The sequence below is a fragment of the Takifugu rubripes genome, chromosome 15 (assembly GCF_901000725.2).
Source record: "Takifugu rubripes chromosome 15, fTakRub1.2, whole genome shotgun sequence".
NCBI lineage: Eukaryota > Metazoa > Chordata > Actinopteri > Tetraodontiformes > Tetraodontidae > Takifugu > Takifugu rubripes.
This window is the reverse complement of record NC_042299.1, coordinates 10,758,786-10,778,909: the sequence shown is the minus strand read 5'-3', so window position 1 is coordinate 10,778,909 and position 20,124 is coordinate 10,758,786. Positions and strand designations below refer to the sequence as shown.

The following is a 20,124-nucleotide window of genomic DNA, read 5'->3' as shown; positions in this document are numbered from 1 at the left end:
TCGCCCCCCCCACTGAGTTTACAGGTACCCACACTTACTGTGCGCTAAAGCTTCTCTTTCATTCCTTCACCAGTAAACACAGCTGACTTTCAGTTCTATAAAAAGGAAAGTTTATTGCATAAACATATATGGATACATATTTATATATTAGAGATTAAACAGATCAAATTATTTGCATGTTTAAATATCCACTCCCTTGGTGACTATTGCCGTTTTCTTTCACCTTTTCTAAGCAGCATGCCGAGGTTTTGGATTACATATTTGTGTTTTATTATTATTATTATTTTTATTTATCTCTGTACAGTCCACAAGGTAAAAACAAATTCCAAAAGCAACTTCCAAAAGAGACATGATCGTGAACTGGGGTTACAGTGTAATAGCGTGAGTTTCAAAAATGTGGAGAAAATTAGACCCCCCCCCCCCCCCCCCCCCCCCCCCACCTCACATCAACATGCAGAGCCGTCCGACTGGCACGATTCCAGTTAGGATAAAATGTTGTCTGCTGGTTTTTAAAAGGACCATGCCGGGTCGAAAGGTCCAGTGAGCAGATGTGTGTGTAGAGAGCTCCACAGATACAGACTGGAGGTTACGGGGAGGGTGTACAGACACTACACAGGAAATAGAGGGCTGAGCAACACACACTAGATCCAACTCTTGAGTGTCCACACGGAGGCCCAAGGATCAGGAATGACGTGAGACAGAGATGGTGACGATGATGATGTGACCTTGTATTTGCATATTTATGAAAATGCCCTCTTCTGCTCTCTGATTTGATTAATAGCTGGTAGAAACTGGGGGGGGTATCGCGGTAAAAAAAAATCTGCAAACAGTTCACATATCTCTATTTTAAACCAAGGCTGCGCCACCACGAGTGTGATTAAATGGATTATTCCATCTCGTGGAGAAACCTACACGACATGCATACTGATTTACATTATAATACAGTACATTTCTGCTGTCATACGGGATCTTGGGAACCTTTTTTTTTTTAAAGAAAGCCCTCTGCTCTTGACATTTCCAACCTCGGTCACTACACTTTGGTTGCACTTTTTCACATAAGGACAGTTTTTAATAGTTCCCTCTTACAAACTCAGATGGTCTATTGCAAACTAATATCAAAAATAAATGTAATTTCTGTTTTCAATAAACTGCACCACTGAAACCAAATAAGTCTTTAATGTTAGAAAAGAAAAGAGAATAAACATCTGTTTATGGCACCACTCCACGGATGTGTCATTATTGCCCAACAGTGAACCCACATAAAATCCAATTCGACCTTCACTGACTTCGTTATTAAGGAAGCGGAGAACGATCGCGAACCCTCTCAAGGTCCTCGCTGAACCCTTTTCCACCCCAGCAATCATTATAAAAGTCTTGTGCTGTCCAGTCAGAACCATAAAATACAACTCTTGTTTCAGACTTTACACCAACAGACGCCTCCCCTCATCCTCTCCTTTAATTCCGATATGAGACAGCACATTTTGGCTTTGTGGAAAGAATAAAAAACATGTCCTCGTGTGACAATGCAAAGCAACTCAAAATAAAAAAAACAAACTATAGTTTTTCAAGCTACAGATCTCATTCTCGCCGACAGGGGGCAGCACTTCCATCGGAAACACCTACACTACTGTATATCCCTGATGTGTCACTTTTAAACCTTCTCATATTCAGCTATTGAAGGAATTAATACATTACACACATTAAGTAGTGATAATTATTTGTATATACAGTGGAATCCATTGGAAACAGTTAACGTTTGGACTGGCAGTGTGTACACTGGCATGCTTTAGTGAGGTTTCTTTCCAACACAACAGGGCAGTATTATAATATAATGAGGAGGAGAAGCATTTTGACTGACAGATCACTTCATCTTGAGCCCCACGTATTTTTTGAATCTCATTATTGTTGGAAAATGTGGGAATATTTCTAATCGCACCCCCACCCTTGGCTCTATCTTGAGCGGGCTCCCCTATCTCGCGACAACTTCTGCTGTGTTAAGTTCTAATACTGAAATCTAAATTAAGAAATATGTCCCAAATGGACCAACAAAGCCCATTCGGGGGCTGCTCGACTCTGCACCATATTGCGGCAGGTGACTGGGCTTACATTGCATTCTGGCTGAGGGGAGAGGGAACTCAAATTTCAGCACGTAGCAACTAAATTCTCTTGCCTTAACTTACAGGCAGGATTTCTTCCATTGAATGGGGACTCCAAATGGGGCTGATTTAATTTTGCTTCATTTATACACCTCATACCTCTCGGACACCAACCGGCATCCAGATGACAGATGGTTCTGGCTTTCGCCCTCACTGAGGGATTCGTTGTGCCCCTTTTAGCTACACAGAAAGACTTCAGTACACTGAGTATCTGTACAGGACTGTGTGAAATATGAAGGGTTTATATTTCTAGACTTTGGATACAATCGAGGCCACATCTTCAGGTCTGTCATAACCACCGACTGTTATTGGAATGTCTAAAGCACCTGGTACACATTAGCGGGAATTAGAAAATCAAGTCTAAAGGGTGGTCTTGAAAACATAAATCCTGCCATTTATTCACTACTTGTATATAAAAACACCATTTTCCTTTTCTCCAGTGACCTTTGCCAGTTCAAAACAAACATATTCCTTTCTTTTTTTCCACACTGACCGTCACCGTCTACGAGGTAATTTGAAATAATATATATAAAAATGCTAATAGAATACAAATAATTTAAAAATGAACAAAAAAAATAAAACATGGTCAGAGAAGACAAACTAAGCTGATCGTCTCGAGAAGTGTCTGGGTTGTTGTTGGTCCAGCGTTGGCTGCAAAGATGGGAAAAGGTGAGGTCATGGCTGTTCTGTCCCCCCCTCCCCCGTGCTCACAGTGCAAGTGGTCACTCCATGCCGTTCCGCAGCATCTGATTGGCTGCGATGAGCATAACGCTGATGATGAACGCCATAGCGAAGGCGCAGATCAAGCTTTTCCTGACGCACGTCTGCCGGTTCTTCTTCTTTGGATGGACTGAAGTAAACCAGACAAAAAGAAAGTGCCAAAAATTTAGAAACATAAAGATTGGATTTGTCACGTGTTGTTCAGGAACACCTGACACCCACCTACACTCACCAAACACCTGCTACATATTTAGCACACAAGTAAATGAGCATGAATTCAGCGTTAACGCTGTTTTGGAAGAAGCATTTGTGCCCCTTTACTCAACATTAAAAAAGACTAAACTTCACAGGAAATCGCCTTTAAAGTCTCTTCTGCTGCCCGTAGAAAACACGACTGATTCCTGTATGGAATACATGTGACCCACTTCTCACCCCCATTCTGTGACGGAAAACAAATTAGGAAGAAACGGCGGCTGGCTTGCTTTGCAGATCATTTTCCTGACCCAGATCATCAAGTATTTCCTGCACAGACCAAGAACTAAGAGAAGGAGGTGTAAAAATGGTGGTTTATGCTTTTGGTTTGCTACCTGAAATGAAGGAAACTCATTTCTTTGAAAGACATCGTCTCAGGAGAGAGACAGAGGACCGTTCCTCTGTCTCTCTCCTGAGACGATGTCTCAGCAGAGGACGACATGACCTCCAACAGGCCTGGCAGCAGAAACAACAACCGAAAGTTCCCCTCGCTAACAGGCCCCTGTCTCAGTTCCTTGGAATCACACTCAACATCAATAAATCAAGGCTGAGCCTTGGATGTGAGAGACTCTAAATGGTGCCGAAGTCCCGCTGGACGAGACAGAGCTGGGACAGGAAGGGGCATAAACGTGGGAAGCTGAGGATGTTGAGGAAGGTTAAAGGCAACCCCATACCAGCCATTATTTATCATATAATATAATATACCAGCCACACGCTTGATTACAGGACTGGGTCTGCACCCCTTTCTCCCCCACCCAAACGGCACTTGTGAGGAATGTGGACCCGGGAGTGGTCCCTTCCCTCCGGTTCCTGCTGGCTCTCCCTTTCTTAGGGCTCCCTGAGCCGGTGAATCAGTCCCCAGTGGATTTATTAAAACTGGTCGCTTTCCTCCACATCTGTTCCATCTTCACGGTCGTCCCCTCACAACTCAAATCTGTTTCACTGGTTTCTCTAGCATTATTCTCCCTGCTGTGCCATAACAAGAACTGATGGCTGAAAGGAAGCGTATTCTCATGTATTAAATGTGATTTTGCCCATATTTATGCAACGGTTCCCCCTGTTTCTTAACATTTTTCACCTTGAAATGTTTCCACAAAGTGTGATCTGCATCTTTGACAGTCAATTTCTAGAGCCATTCCAGAGATCTTGAAGCAAATTGATGCTGCTTCTGTGCTTTCAGCTAAAGCTGACTGCCTCTAACGTGACATCAGGCCCACAGACGATTCTGCAAACCGTTAGCGGGTCTCCTCAAGAGCGACATGTATAAAAATCTAAACTGCCTGGCTTTGATTTGACAGGGCAGGGTAGGGTTAGAGTTAGGGTTGGGGTCAGGGTCGGGGTTGGGGTCAAAGTTCCTTTATAATGGCCTATTGATCTGGTGGGAGTGGGAAGGTTGGAGTCTTTTCCAGAGAGGAGCAAGGTTCAAGACTGGGCCTGGACAGGCAGACTAAGTGGAGGTGTGCAGGCCTGTCAACCCCATGATTAAAATAGTTTTTATAAATAAATAATAATAATTTTATTAGGTTTAACCTATGTAGTGTTTATGGCAGATGGTGCATGTGATGATATAAACTGCTAGGGTGGGGTTGGGGTTAGGGTTAAAAAACTGAGCTCCTTACCTCCCTCGTACTCAGGGCAGTTCCCTGAATTTTCGTTGAGGCTCTCCTCCTCTGTGATAATGATGTTCTCTATGTCCTTCATCGTCAGGTGGTCGCGGAAGGCATGGAACAGCACCTGCTTTAGCTCATCCAGGGACAGCTGCTGCATGTCAAACTGCAGGGACGGAGACAGAGATCAATGCAGAGGCACGGTCGTCGTGAAGGCAGGTGGATGGGAGCGAAATGACTCAAATGGACACGCGGCCTTTAAATCTACCTGTGTAATATTTTGTCTGGTATCACATGAGAGCGAGACTTTCATTTAATGGCAGCGAGCTCGCGCGTTTGGATCGCTGCTGCTATTTTTGGACGCCTGAATCAGTATGCAAACCAGCGTGGGAGCATAAACATAGGCCGATAAATCTATGCAAATATGAGCAATTTGATGGATACACCAATTAAAAATGAAATACAAGCGCATTTACTCCGCTGCGCAGGCTTGTGCTCAGTTGTGTTTTGGTTTGAAATATTATGTCTGATGCTCAGACAGCTAAATTCTTACTTAGTCGGAAACTCTCACACTTCCACCTGCTGCTGATGTAGGGGTAAGAAAAGGTCCATTTATATCAAAAAGCAGCTCCGTTCATGCCCCCGTCCGCTGATATTGCTTTTGTTAAATGTATACGGAAGAACAGGAGTGACTAATGCCCAGAACTGATTTTCATCCTTTTGTCTTGATGCTAAGTCAGAACCCAATCATTTCCAGTATTTATTTACTTGCTGGTTGGAAATAGTGGGTGAGTGCTGCGGCGAGGCTGTTATTTCTTCCCTCAAACATTTATAGTCAACGACATGACCGCAGGTATCGTCAAAGAGCATTATTTTCTCTGTCAGCTGCGTTGTTTCCAAGCAACCCTGTGCTCATGAGTCTCAATTAAGTCTCTCAATGGAGCTGATTTAAGGTAATAAAAGCAAGAAAATTGTTTCCAGGCACTTAACTTCTGCATCTCTTCCAAAAGTACGACGTCTATGAATCGAACTTCATCGGCTGCCTCTCAGCGTTATATGTGTCCAAAGAGGCAAATATAGCCTTACAGCATTAATTTTTAAATGCAATATTTTCTTTAAATGGAGGTTAAAAGCACAAAAATCATTACAAACCCAAAGCATGCACTAGTGCTGAATGTGATGAGATTACAAAACTGCTGTGTATGGCAAGGACCTTCCGCACACAAACACACCTCACACGAATACATTTGACATAAATGTTGAGTTAATTATTTATAGAATGAACATGCCTCTGACTGTACGTGCTGATATGATATAAAACGTGTCGTGTTTGCAGAGGATTAATGCTGCAATATTGGAAACGCTCGAGCGGCTTGCCAAACAAACTCACACACTTAGCCATGGTTCTCTCTAGAGTTGTTCCCGTATATGTGTGTGTGACAACGGTTCGGTAAACACATCGACAGCTCTGACTGAAGCAGCTTTCTGCAGCCCTCTGGCTCCGATTAGCAACAGTTGGAAGGTCTGAGCTGCCACATTTCTGCTCTCTGCCTTGCCAAAGCTGTCTCTGCCTCCAGAGCATGCTGGGAAATGGAGGAACTACTGGTACTTTGTGGATCTACTTTGTGCAGATGTCCTGTTCGTCTCTCTCTCTCTCTCACACACACACACACACACACACAGAAACCCTCTGCAGAGACTCGGAGGGTTTGTTTGTCAAAGGAACTTGCCTGACATGTGACGTGTGTGTGTGTGTTTGCGCGCGACGGGTAAACAGCAGGTGATGGAGCAGTGGCCAGTGGCCGTGGATTTTTCTAAGGGCTCTAGGCCACATAAGTCGGGACAACAGATGCGATCCCACCTCAACTCGGCTTGTTTCGTCTGTCATAAAGCTGCTCTGTCTCCTGACCCTCCTCTAAAGGGTCACCTGGAGCATCTACCTGCACGCACCGTTACCTTCACTCTGTCAAACAGCAGCGCTCTCCAAGTCAGCCCGTGACTAAAGTTGGGACCTCTGGCTTCAAAGCCAGCAGATTTATCTTTAAACATTATTTATTATTTGACGTGACAGCACCTTGGGGAAGATGTTTGCGAAGGACTATTGGAATTCTTATTTGACACATGCTGGTATCGAAAAGCCTCAAAACTTGCAGGTTATTTTTAACAAAGACGACAGAGTCTTCACCCATGAATAATAGATGGATTAGATCTGCAGTCACAGACTCAGTCACAGTTGTACGTGATGTAACAAGATGCCTTGAAATGCCTTGATTTTGTCACTTTGACAGAAAATGATCCGAGGTGGAGGCCCCCCTTTCCTGGCCACTCCAACCATAATTCACTAAATTACCGTTATTATGTAATACAAACAAACCATTTTTTATCATTATATTCTATATTTGCCATCATCGGAGCTCTGCAGAGTGCTTCCACTGATACGGGCTGACAATTTTACCCTAAAAATGTGTCTTCACACAGCAGCTTGCGCAGATTCTTCACTGGCTCGGTCATTTTTATTTTTATTTTTAAAAAGAAAGGTTGCGAAGGAAGAGGTGCTTCACTAATGTAAAGAAGCGATTTTAAACTCTCCATCATTATGCAGCAGCAAAAACACAAAACGAGAAATGCGATCAAATGTACACTGCATCACACAATCACGGTGTTATCCAAAATGTATTCAAAGCACACACACACACACACACACACACACACACGCACACACACACACTAAAAATGTGATTATGCTCCAAACTTGCCAGCTTCCATCTCCCAGCTGAAGTCAATCATCCTGCATCATCTGGCTGTGGAGGGATGTTAGCTGAACGCACTGAACTGAGTCATTGAGGCCCACCATGTTGTGCCTCCTTTTCTTTCATCTCTTCTCTCCCTCCGACACTATCAGTCTCTCCCTCGCTTCCCGTCCCCCTCGGAGGGCCGTGAAATATAAACAGACAAATATAAAGCACACACACACAGGCTGCCGCTCTGACTGTCCTCAGAGATGCGCATCCTCTCCACATCCTCTCCACACTTTTTTTTTTTTAATATTTTGGATTGTCGTTCTTTGTGGGAGGGGAACGTTTTAATTCACCCCGGAGACGCACACTGTCTGTGACCTTCACCAATCTTCTCTCATGCCTCTTCTTTCATTCCCCCCCCCACTCTTCTCCTTTGTGCCTTTCTTTTTTTTATATATTGCAGTATCATTATGTGGGGCATCCCCCCAACCGGCACCCTCCCCATTTTCCCATATTGTCCAGCTCCCGTCCTTTTTTCCTCCTCTCATCTCTCTCAGCCCCTGGCTGGCATGCAGGGGTCTCTCTGGCTTTTCCACTGATATAATGCAGCTCATTTATGAAAATGCACTTCTAAATGAAACATTTAATTTGCAGACAAATGATTTCGATGTCAGAAATCTGCTGCTTTAAAGCCTCATTAGTCTTGAACTGTTTTGTAATTCTCTAATTGCACAAAAAAGGTCCACGGCTTTGTTGATCGAATTAAAACAATTAACAGAATGGAAATTGATTTTTGCAGGTCTCCACGATCTTTAGCAATGCAGGCAGGCAAAATCCCTTCAATACCACCTGCAAGTCATGGTTTATTAAATAACATGCTTGGAAAGACGCCTTAAAGTGCTGCATGGCACCAGTTGTTAGCATCAAGAGGAAAAACAGCAGCTATAGCTCAGCAGCAATTAAAACGCTGCATTCTCAGCATACCTCTGAGACTGGAATTCATTTTGTATCCTTTCTAATGTGTTGCTTGCATAGTTGTTTTCCATTAACACTTGGCAAAGTCGATGCTTGGATTAAACTTGTAAACGTGTGTAACCTAAACACACCTCACCACCTCCAATCATAAAGAGCCACCCATCTAAATGTTTTTCCCTTCATTTGACTCTGGAAAAGCTTCCTGAGAGCTGAACCCTGCTCACTCATCTGTCCACACACACACACACACACATATGCACACACGCGCACACACACACATAGACACTCCTGCACTTTTCATTATTGTCGCTTGTCTTACCTAAGAGCCAAAGGGAAAATACGCACTCAGAAAGTGGTAGATTTTATGTCCTCGCCCATATTTAAAAAACAAAAGGAGCTTCAAAAGAGTGGGCTGCAGCCTTAACCACCGCGGAGCTCATCCTGGACTCTTTCAAGGGAACAGATGTATAAAACTACCTCTACTGTTCCCAGGTGTTATTTGACCAAACATACCTGAACCCCAAAACACATGGATTAAAAAAACACACACACACACACACACATCATTCCCAGCTGTTCTCATTCCCCTCGAAGCAGAACCAAGGAACATTTCTGGTGTGTGATGGATCACAGGAAACAATAGGTGTGTGCTTGAGGACACGAGGAAGAGAGGGAGTGAGGATGATGAGGATTGCAGCGGCGTCTCTGACCTGCCAGAAGATGTTGTCAATGGTGTTGCCCAGGAAGCCTTCCCGATTGTCAGAAGACAGAAGTTTGGGCCCCAGTATTGTCATGAACTCCTCAAAGTCCACCTGGCCGTCCCCTGTTGGACGGACACACAGGAAACAACAAAGGAAGACAGATTCAGATGGACACGCGAAGACGCCGCCAGGCCGGCGCTAAACCACGCGTTTCCCAAGGTTCCCTTCCTTGTGCCGCTGGCCGTGGCAGACGCCCACACACCTCTCCAACAGGTGCACCTCTGCGCCGGTGAGTCTGGCTTTGAGCTGAAGTCGGAATCGAGGGAACATTCTTTGCAAATTGAAATTCAGAGGACGCGACTGGCTCGTGTCTGTATTATGCGCTGTGCTGTGGTACGTTCAGAGCTCAACAAGTACCCTGTAGAGTAAACATTTACGTCTCGCCTCATATGTAATAAACTTAAATTCGTCGTATATTTTGCCACTCTTGGCACTGCTAAACTTTCCTTTTATTGATAATGGAACAGCATTAAGGAATTTGCTGTGCTTTGTGTTCTTGTATAGGACAGCTCATTACATCTCAACTGGACAAGCATTCTCTAGTAATACCATAAATCCTGAACAAAATAGTTCTGAATTCTGACGGCTACTGTTTCCAAAAAAAATAAAAGCAGCACCCGGATAATATTTACTTATACTTCGCCTGAACCCCTATAATAAGATAAAGCCCGGGATCAGAGGATTAAGATTTCTTAAGAGGGATTCAATGAGATAAAAATAGCCACCTGAAAGATTGAGCTGTTTTGCCTGAAACCTGATAATGAGCACTATTAACGCGTCTGTGATCACTTTAAGTGCTTCGGCTTGCGACGGCTTTTGGGATAACAAGAGTCAGGGGTGAAGGATTTTAAGGGCACTGCTGTCTTCTCACTGAATGGATGGTGGCGGCGGCGGTCTCAGGTGCTCCGGCTACACGCACGTTTCTGACAACTGGCAAAAGTTTTTCGAGCTGAGGCTCAAAATCTCCAATTAATCAAACGATTTCTGCTCTGACAGGCCGGATTTATACTAGAATTCATTGCAAACACTTTACCAAACAGATGGAACAAGTAGGTAATTCTGCACCCTTTGTGTGGTGTGTTTATCTTCACATCTGTGTGTGTGTGTGTGTGTGTGTGTGTGTGTGTGTGTGTGTGTGTCCTCACCATCCATGTCCAACCTCTGCATGATGATGGCGAGCTCTACTTCACTGGGCATGTAACCCAGAGAGCGCATGGCCATGCCCAGCTCCTGTTTGGAGATGAAACCATTCCCATCACGATCCAAGACCCGGAACGCTTCACGGATCTCTGCACGACAAACACGCACCATCAACAGCCTCTCAGCGTCGGGTCTATTACAGCTAAAAACTACAACAGTGTGTATTTGCTTTGTGGACACTTTTCCACCCGTGACTGTGTTGTTGTCGTCTCGCTTGTGCTGATTTTAAGGTTTGGAGGTGAGCAGGTGGCATTTAAAATATGAATGAGTCACGTCCTGTTTTGTACGTCTTAAATCAGCAGGAGTCAAACATATTGTATTCTGTCTACATTATTGAGCGGAAAGCTGTCTGTCTTCACCGTCACACGTATGTTAAATGTGCGTGACGTGTTTCTTTTTGCCTCCATCATGTTCTGCGTTACGGTTCTCCTGCCTGCACTGCTCTTTACTCGACAGATCTCAGCCTTGTATGAATAATGATGTTGTCTCTGAGGAAAGGCTGAAAATAGCGTGATGTTGTCATAGCACCGCAAAAACTCCGAGGGAGGAGCCTGGGCTTGATGGTTAGGCACTAAAACGGCGACTTTGACATTATCTACATCTCTTGACTCGGGTTTAATTCCGACTGCAGCCAATCTGTAATTTCAAGTCAATCATTTTGATCGCCACAAACAAATATTTGCAGTCTCGTGGTTGCTGTGTATTGACTTGATTGTAGGATAAAGGATCAGCTTGTTTTTAAAGCCAGAGAGACACACTTTCTCTTCTTTATGAAAGTATTTTGTGTGACTCACCTGGGGTACTAATAAACAAACAACTAAAATGAATTTGAAAACATATGGCCTCTGAGATGGTTCAGGAAAACACCTGATGTCCCAGCGTTTAGCGTCAAAAAAATAGATCATATATTTTTTAAGATATGACCAATGGGGTAAAATGTGTGCTTTGTGTTTTTTGAAACGCCACTGCAGCCAAGATATGACAGAAACAAATAGAAAAGAGCGGCTTATTCCCCAATTAGGAAACTGTCATTCACGGAGGATCCCTTGCCGTGCTGCAGCTGAAAGAATACATCTAAGGAACTCATTAAGATAATGAAATAAGGCGTTAAGTTTAGGAACAGATGCTAATGTAGCTCAGGCTCACAGCAGCCGGGATTTTACTGGAGTTCTAATTTATTGCCTCTGTCCAGAGTGTGTTTGTGCAGCTCTGCTGTCGTGGTTGCTCATATTTAGACTAGTCCGCCATCCGCCTGGTGACGACCCGCTGTGTGTGATTAGGATCCGCTCACACGCGGCTGTAGTTTTATAACATCCGGCGCTGGAGCGCTGATCCATCGGCCGGTGTCGGCGAGGTGGCCGCCTGAGATGAAATGAATGATTAACAGATCTTATCAGCAGGCGGGGAAGCACCTCTCATAAGAGAGTCAGTCTGAGACCTGATGACGGCCTTTTTCATTAGCGGGAATTGTTCCAGGCTTTCTTTCGGGCAAATCAAGGTGAGGATGATCACCCCCCCCCCACCTCTACACACCTGGCGCTTCCTTCCTCACACCTCGTATTGCATTTTACAAACCCGGTGAGGGGAGCGGGGGCTTACCCAATCTCTTCACCGCCGAGGGCTTCGCCGACTCTCCACTCCCACAAAAAGGCGTTTTTCCAAGTTGAACATGAAAATCCCAGCCCGGGGGGCTTCTGCTAGTTCAAACCCCCAGAGGGCCTCCTTATGAAACACCCTGCTCAATTCCTGTCTAATGAATTCGTCGATCAGATGGCACTATCTGAGCGGGGGCGCGTTGAGGTCGAGACTCGTTTCGGGGAGGAGATGGTCGAATTTATCGACTTCATATGCGTGGCGGGGAGAGGGAAAACTTTGCCAGTCTATTTAAGATCTCTTCCCCAGGGAGCGCTCCATTTCCTCTGAATTAGCGGGAGAGGGTGTCCCGCACGTGATGGAATTTAAATCCCAATTTCACCCAGCCTGCTCCTTCCCCCAACTTTAATGATGAATTTTAGATGAAGCTCATCTCTCTTTTCTTACCATTAATATTCTTGTCCTGACATGTTTCTCCTGTCTACGTCTTTGAGAAAGTCCGCCTCAGATCTGCCTCCTTTGTCTGTCTCCTCTCTGTCAGTTGTGTGGGAACCGAACCGGCTGCGGCTGATGACTAAACCCGGGCCGCATTTTCTCTCTCCGACGACGTAAAGCGAGAGTCTGAGGCGAGGGAAGCGGGGCCGCATGCGAATGAGCGGCCACCCAAAACAAAAGAAGATATATTTATATGCCACTCAAGAGTGAAAAGTACATTTTCGAAAGGGCACACACGCTCCGTGGTGTGATCTATTACTGCAAAGAGCTTGTGTGTGTTTTGGTGTGTGTACGCGCCCCTACCGGTGTGCAGCTGTGTAATATTAAGTCAGCACGTACCCTCCCCAGGAGTGCACATGTTCTTACTGTGATTGATGAAACACCTCAGAAGCAGAGAGGAGGATAGTGGCTATTCAACACAGGCTTTATTAACAAGCCTTCTATGTGCACTCGCAACTGATCCTGGAAGAACTTTCAGCTCCTCCTCTGAAGCGTGATTAGGAGTTTAGGAATGTTGGTGGAGATTTTGTTCACAGGCGTCTTGTTGCCTCTGGCTGACAGAACGGAGATAATTCTTTATCATTATGTCCGGAGTCCAGATTCAATTTCTATAAAAGCACCACGTAGCTCCAAGCTCCTTTCCCCTTCCTGCCGTCCTTGACAAACAAAACGGAGGCCAACCGGCTGTCGATGGCGACGGCGATGAGATGTTTCAGATGTTGTGCCAGCTCGGTTGCAGCAACTGTTCTCGTGAAGCACGCGGGCTTTTCGCACAAGGGACTCTGGATTAAAAGATTTATGGAGCAAAGTACTTCATACCAGAGCTCATTCGAGCGAAGTACAATAGGCCACCTTTAAATGCAAACAAACAGCTTCAGTCAGAAACACCCTCCGACACATCCTGGCCTCACTCTGCGAGAGGATTACGCTAGCTGCTTTCTTTCCCAGCTAACCGCTGTCTCACGTGTCTTTGTTGTCCACATCCTCAAGGAGGTGAAGATGTGAGGTTAAATCACGGGATTGCCTGGAAAAACAAATCAGCAGCCAGGTCTGAAATGGTGCCTTTCTGCACAGAAATTAGGACCTCCTATTCATGTCAACGGCTCAAATTAGGCGTATAGGTGTGATCAACTATACAGGGGGCTTCCCAAAAGCATATAGATACGCATCAGGAGAGGTCCGCTTATGAAATAACAGCCTGAACAGGCTTGTATTTCTAGTGTCTTGCCTGGCATTAAAAGTAAAGCTTGTAAAACAATAAAAGCTGAGAGTACACATCAAGCTGTGATTTAATAAAACACGTGCAAACAGAGAATTGTCTCTGGTTATTGTGAGGTGTTTATCTCATGCATATAAGTAGTTAAAACATGCACGTGGATCCACCTGTTGTTCCCTTGTAATTTATGGTCTGTCTCTTAATTTTGCTTTTATTGGTTTTATTTTTACTCACATATTCATTTTTTTTTAATTACCAAAGCTAATCAGTGGATGATTCTTCATCTGTTGGCCTTCTCTCTCTGCTCTGGTTAGTTGCAGCGGGGCTCACTCAGCCCCCACGGAGTCCTGTGACTGATCTTATTTCCTAAGCACGATAATTGGAAACCAGTGAAATTTCACTGAAGGGCCGACAAAAGCGCTCAATGGAAACCCCCCCCCCCCCCCCGGAGAACCGGAGCGTCGCAGCCACATTGTTCTTAAAGCGAAACATTAATTGCTAATACTTCACACTTCTCCATGTGTACTTCACCCTGCTCATGCCCCCCTCCCCCTGCCGCCGGTGTCCCGCTCCCCCACCCTCCTTGTCAGCTCGCTCACCTCCCAGCTCCTCTGTGGAGATGCTGGTGAGCTGAAAGGCTTCGCTGCCCTCTGTCAGGGAGCTGCTCAGGTAGTTGTCTGGATAGAGCAGGCCTGCCCGCACATGGTGGAATGGCATCTTCTCCCTGTAGAGTAAACACACGCACCAAAACAACAGGTAAGAAGGATTTGTATGTCTGTGTGAATCCAGAGTAGCGGCTCTGCTAGGAGCCCCTTTTTTTAGAAACACAGTCTCCTGAGGAGAGAACATTGTTCCCCTCTGCTAATGCTCATTTCTGTGAGACGCCATTGTCTCTTTGTGGCACCATCACAGTGACAAATTATGTAATCACATTATAATTCAATGGAGTCATAAAAAAAAAAATCCCGTCCCACTCTTATTGCGCTAATACAAACCGTTTCCAGCATTCATTTGCTGCCTGTCTTTGACCTCCCGCGTCAAACCGCCGGTCCGCTGAGGAAGATTGCTAAAGATCCTGTCACTCACCATCATTTTTATTAGATCTTTTGACGTCTTGTAACACCGGGCGATCCCCACTGCCACCCAAAACCACCAAGAGACCCCGACTCAGTCAGTCCTGACCCACTGTTGCTGCGTGATCAGAGCGACTCTGATTTCCACCTCTCAAACCTGTCCCTCGGAGGGCCCTCATCGACTGATTTATTTCTTCTTTTGATAATGCAGCTTTCCACTTGATGTTAAACTCCTGCCTCTTTCTCTGCCAAAGAAGGAAGAGAAAGACATCCGGAGTGCTTATTTGGGGCTGGCAGAATGGAGCGGGAGAGATAGAGGTAGACGTCTTCATCACGGGAGGCAAAGGGGAGGCAAAGAGTCCTTTTCTCTCCTGGTTTTGGACATTTCAAGAGCGAGGGTTTCACAGCACCTCTGTCTTAAGGTGCTGTGAAAGGTTACAAGCTGAATCCACAAGGTCTGCATGACCTGTCACAGTGAATCTATGTTTTTCACAATGCTGTTTTATTTATAGGCATCACTAAAATAAATCCACACATTACTGGTAAGTTGCATAAGATCAGGATGTCAGTGAAAGAGTAAAAGCACAATGGAGTTTAAAGCAAACCTGAGTGTTTAGGTCTGAACAAGAGATGTGTTTCAGATGTTTTATCTTCCGGGTACTCACCGAGACCAACAACTAAATGAGAGGATATAATTAAAAAAGAGCGCTAAATCTGGAACCATGGGGGACGCCATATGAGGAGACGCAGGGGGACTGGTTGGGAACTGAGGTTGCAGGAGTGAGGTGGGATTTGAATGAGAATAAAACATCTGCGGAATCAATTAGTATTTGTTAGCATTTGAGGGAAAGAGTGAAACCAAAACAGCTGTGGCACAAATGTGTCAGGAGCTAAGATCCGGATCATCGCTGACCTTGGCAGTCTATGCGCATAAAAAGTGAGTTTGGAGGAATTCTAGACATGCGGCCATCTGCTGCTGGTTCTGCTCTCGACCCATTCCCCATTAAATATACTCAGTGTGTATCTGTTCTGCAGGAACTGAACTCCTTCCTGTTCTTAAAGAGCATTACAAGCTCCGTAAAGGTGATTTTATTGTACACCCAACTAAGGTTATGATTGCACTTTTATTGGCTCCTATTTAGCAAAAATGACATTGGCAGGCTTTCAGGGTTCCGCTGAAGCATATAAGCATGAGGCAAAATAAGTACTTGCACCATTAAGTTTAAGATCTTTTCATGATTAAGTAAGTCATAGTAAGATGGATTAGGAGATTTGCTGCTAATGGGGCATCAGGTGAACTGGCGGGAGAGATTTTCCTTCCTTATTCAAACAGCATAATCATCAGATCATACGTGTAATTTTTAATGTGACATTAATGGAGCCTGAGATCCAGGCTGATGTTTTTCTTCATGTGTACACGAATGCAGCGCGATGACAGCATGTACCTGGAGATTGTCCATTAATGTGCATGCTGCATGTGCATAAATCATTCACTGAAGTTTCCTTATGCAGAAGTTGGCAATTAATGAATTCATGCATATGTTCAAAGATCTGTGGCAGCTTCATGCTTGTTTTTGGGGCAACATGCATTATATTAATTATCATGAAGTTATATTATAGTTGGTTTATATTATAGGTCTATAAATATATTTATGGAATTAAAAAGAGAATCAACAATGGCCCCAGCAGTTGGATAAATAATGTATAAATTGATAAGGCGTGATATAACGTGAAGATATTTGCATTTGTAAGGCTGCACTTTAGATTCCATCTGCTCTCGCGATTGTTCCCCAAGCGAACACCCACTCACTCATGGCAAAAACCGTCAAACGCACACATACATAGAACTCAGTGATTTCTCTCCCTCCTTTCTATCACCCACTCTTTTATTATCTAACTTTTATTTGGGGATTTCCCCCCCCGTTAGTGACAACACAGAGGCGAACGTGAGAGCTGACAAGTTTGGCAGAAAACCTTTAACCGGCATCATTAGGGTGGAGGTGGAGGCGGAGGAGCAGGGGGGGGGGGGGGACAGGATGAAAGGAGGAGACGAGTTGAGGCTGAGTGACCGCGTTTGATCTGCAGGGCCACCTGACCCCCTCCGGGGTGAGTTTCAAGTCTGCAACGTGCAGGAAAAGGATCAAGAAGGTTGGGGGGGGGGGGGGGGATCAGGAGGAAAAAGGTGAAGATGACAGGCCGAAGAAGGGAAAAGACGTGTTTCTCCAAATGCATCATGGGAGAAAAGAGTGATCATAATCATTTGACAATACTCGCCGGATCAAGTGGAAGAGGGCTCCACCAGATGAAAGGAAACAGACGTCTCACTCCAACAGCCACCAATTAAACATCCAAACATCCCAAACTGTGTGATTTAACTCAACCCAGGGACTCCCTACACACGATCTGCAGCCTGGTGGATGTGAAGATGAATCAACAAATTATCCTCTCTTTTTTTTTAAATCCGTGCCACTAAAACATCAGTTATCTCTGCGTGCCTTCTCCAGTTTTGGAATCATCTCCCCTGCAGGCTGCCAACACCAATGACAAACCACCGCCGCTCAGATGAAGCAGCACCAGCGTCGGATTGAGGTGAAATCAAACGCTGGGCTCTGGCAATGCAACACAAAGTCATGGGAACAATTATAGGGATCATAGAAGAACATGATTTAATTCTACAGGCCACCATCAATAAAATTAGATTTCCCGCTAAACCAATCATGCAACAATGAGTTCAAGTGCCGCGCGTTGTCTTTGGCGACTCCGTTCAATGTCACAGTGACAATATTGCCAGTAGGACGTAACCTTGGGGGAAGATGGGCAGCTCCGCGCAGCTGTGATCTCTAATCTACTCTGAAAACATTGCACAGACGATGCTGCCCCGGGGCCACCAAGATATAACCACCAACAACTGCCTGTGCCACCTGAATACAGATTCGGAGCCTGCGCTGTACTATCCCGAGCAGCAGAGGGATTGCGTGCCCCCGCCTCTGTCAGGTGTGTGAGTAAACGCTGCAAGAGCCCCATGAAGGAGAGAGATTTGGGCGACCATGATGCTCTGCAACACTGGCATGCGTCTGCAGCTGGGAGGGGGGAGGAGTTTGACGCCGGAGACTTTTAAACACACATGCACAGAGCACATGTTTTTACTTCTATCTTTGTGAGAACTTTCTTGTGTTCGCCTGCTCCTTCGAGCCACAATCACCATTAGACCTCAAGCCGAATCTCACCTCAACCTCAACACCTTTCAACCCTTAAACACCCCTTTGAAGTCATGAGGAGCTGCCAAAAGGGCTTCACTTTACCAGCTAAATGCATATTCAAGTACTCAGCAAACACACACACACACACACACACACACACACAATTTCATGACTGTGAGAGAATTTGCACCAAAATCACACTTTTTCCACAGGCAGGTAGTCTCCCCTTCTCTCTCTCTCTCCCTCCCTCTCTCTCTCTCTCTCTCTCTCTCTCTCTCTCTCTCTCTCTCTCTCTCACAGACACACACGCACGCACACACACACACACACACACACACACACACACACACACACACACACTTGATTTCATGACTGTCCAACAAATGAATTTGTAACAATATCAAGCTGTGTCTGCAGGCAGGGAGTGATAATGTCCAATTAGTGGCAGACAAGTGACATATTTTGTCCATGGTGGAGTTTTGGAACATCTGGATCTGGGGAATAACCCGACTGCTGCGGAGAGTCCGAACTGAATGTGCGAGACGTTCCGGCTGAGTGAGCCACACACCATCAGAACGTGTGATGGAGTGCTATACCCCACCACGGGCAGGGACAATTATACTGTAATTACACTTTGTATGATGGGCCATAATCACCTAGTCACGCCGATCACAAACCCACGCAGCGCGCACGCCGACGCGCGTATCGGCGCATAAACAGCTGGAGAGAGATTTTCAGCCGCGCTTGAGACAGTCGAACAGAAATAGAGATTCTGCTCTGTTGTCAGGTGGCAGGCCATCTAAACAGACGAGCTAATCTTCACTGTCAACGCACGGACGGACGCACACGGGGGTCTGTCCACGCACGCTCCAGACAATCGTTTACAACAGGTGCTGTGCTGCACCGACGCATGGGCGTTAATCACCTTCATCACCTTTAACACACCACCCTAAAAGGTGACACACAGCAGAACCTACCTGTTTGTGAGGCGGCTGGTCTCCCGGTGTAAGGTCTCCCCTGCTCGGTTAGAATACCGCGGGCGCAGATGCTGGTTGCCAAGCTGTGTTTAACGGGTTTGCATCCGTCCTGCGTTCTTGAGGAGTTCGTCCGACAGTCGAAGATGGACTCATTCAGTCCGCGTGCAGGACCAGTCAGTGCGTCATGTGCTTCACACTTTTTTAAAGACTTATTTGATTTTTTTTTGACAAATATCAACTGGTTATTCGAGTGGCGGCAGCAGGATATGAAGTAGGAGGGTGTTGTGTTGGTAGATCTGCAGGCTCACACGAATGACCCCCCCATTCGCTTCCTTCATCTCCCGTCTTCTCGCCTTATGAGATTTTGGGGAGAAGCGCAGGGGCTGGTGCCAAATCGGGCTGCCTGTAGACGGACGCCACCCAGCCGCCTACGAGTCTGGGTCTAAGTGTCGCTGCTGCTCCTGCTGCTGCTCCTGCTGTTGCTGCTGCTGCTGATGATGATGATGATGGTGGTGGTGGTGACGATGATGCTGCTGCTGCGGGTCGTCAGTTAGAAAATGATAAACAGTGATTTAAGGGGGGGAAAAAATCAATCTCAGCACGGAGAAGAAAAGATGCCTCCGAGCGCGGAACGGTCAAACAACGGAGGGATGGGGAGGGATCTCCCGGGCTCCCGGTGCATTTATCTCGCCTACTCCTGGTGACAAAGTTAACCCATTTATCGGTGAAGTCCGATGAGGGAGGGGCTATATGGGGGCTACGGCGGCGGAGGTGCGACTCTGTAGGTGGATGGGGAGCGTGCCTATGAGAAGCTGTTGAATCTATGCTGCTGTCTTGACAGGTGGATGAAACTGAGAGAGAGGGGGAGAGAGGGAGGGAAAGAAAGAGAGAGAGGACAGCGAGAAACAGGAGAGAGAGAGAGAGCGAGAGGGGAGAGAGAGAAAGGTGGTATAGAGTGTACATAGAAGGGGAGGGAGGAAGAGGGGAAGAGAAAAAGAGAGAGAGGGGTCAGATCGTAAGGTCTCGGGATCAGCGAAGCCACATATCCATCGTGTGTTTATATTGATTTTAGCTATTGTTGAACTTTGAAAAACAATTGATGCCCAATTAAAGCATGCAGGAAATGTAATGGCTGCATCATTTCATTTCTATGATGCAGTA

The 20,124-nt window shown here is 45.6% G+C and overlaps 1 protein-coding gene across 1 annotated transcript; it reads right to left on the bottom strand.

Moving 5' to 3' along the window:
* Positions 1-979: 979 nt before the first annotated feature.
* Positions 980-19,793, bottom strand: caln2 (calneuron 2). Its single transcript, XM_003971000.2, has 6 exons — positions 18,964-19,793; positions 14,313-14,437; positions 10,355-10,498; positions 9,159-9,271; positions 4,748-4,901; positions 980-3,006 (listed from the first exon to the last, which is right to left on the bottom strand). Exons 2-6 carry the CDS (start codon positions 14,428-14,430, stop codon positions 2,879-2,881), a joined length of 657 nt encoding a protein of 218 aa, XP_003971049.1. The 5' UTR covers positions 14,431-14,437; positions 18,964-19,793; the 3' UTR covers positions 980-2,878.
* Positions 19,794-20,124: the final 331 nt, after the last annotated feature.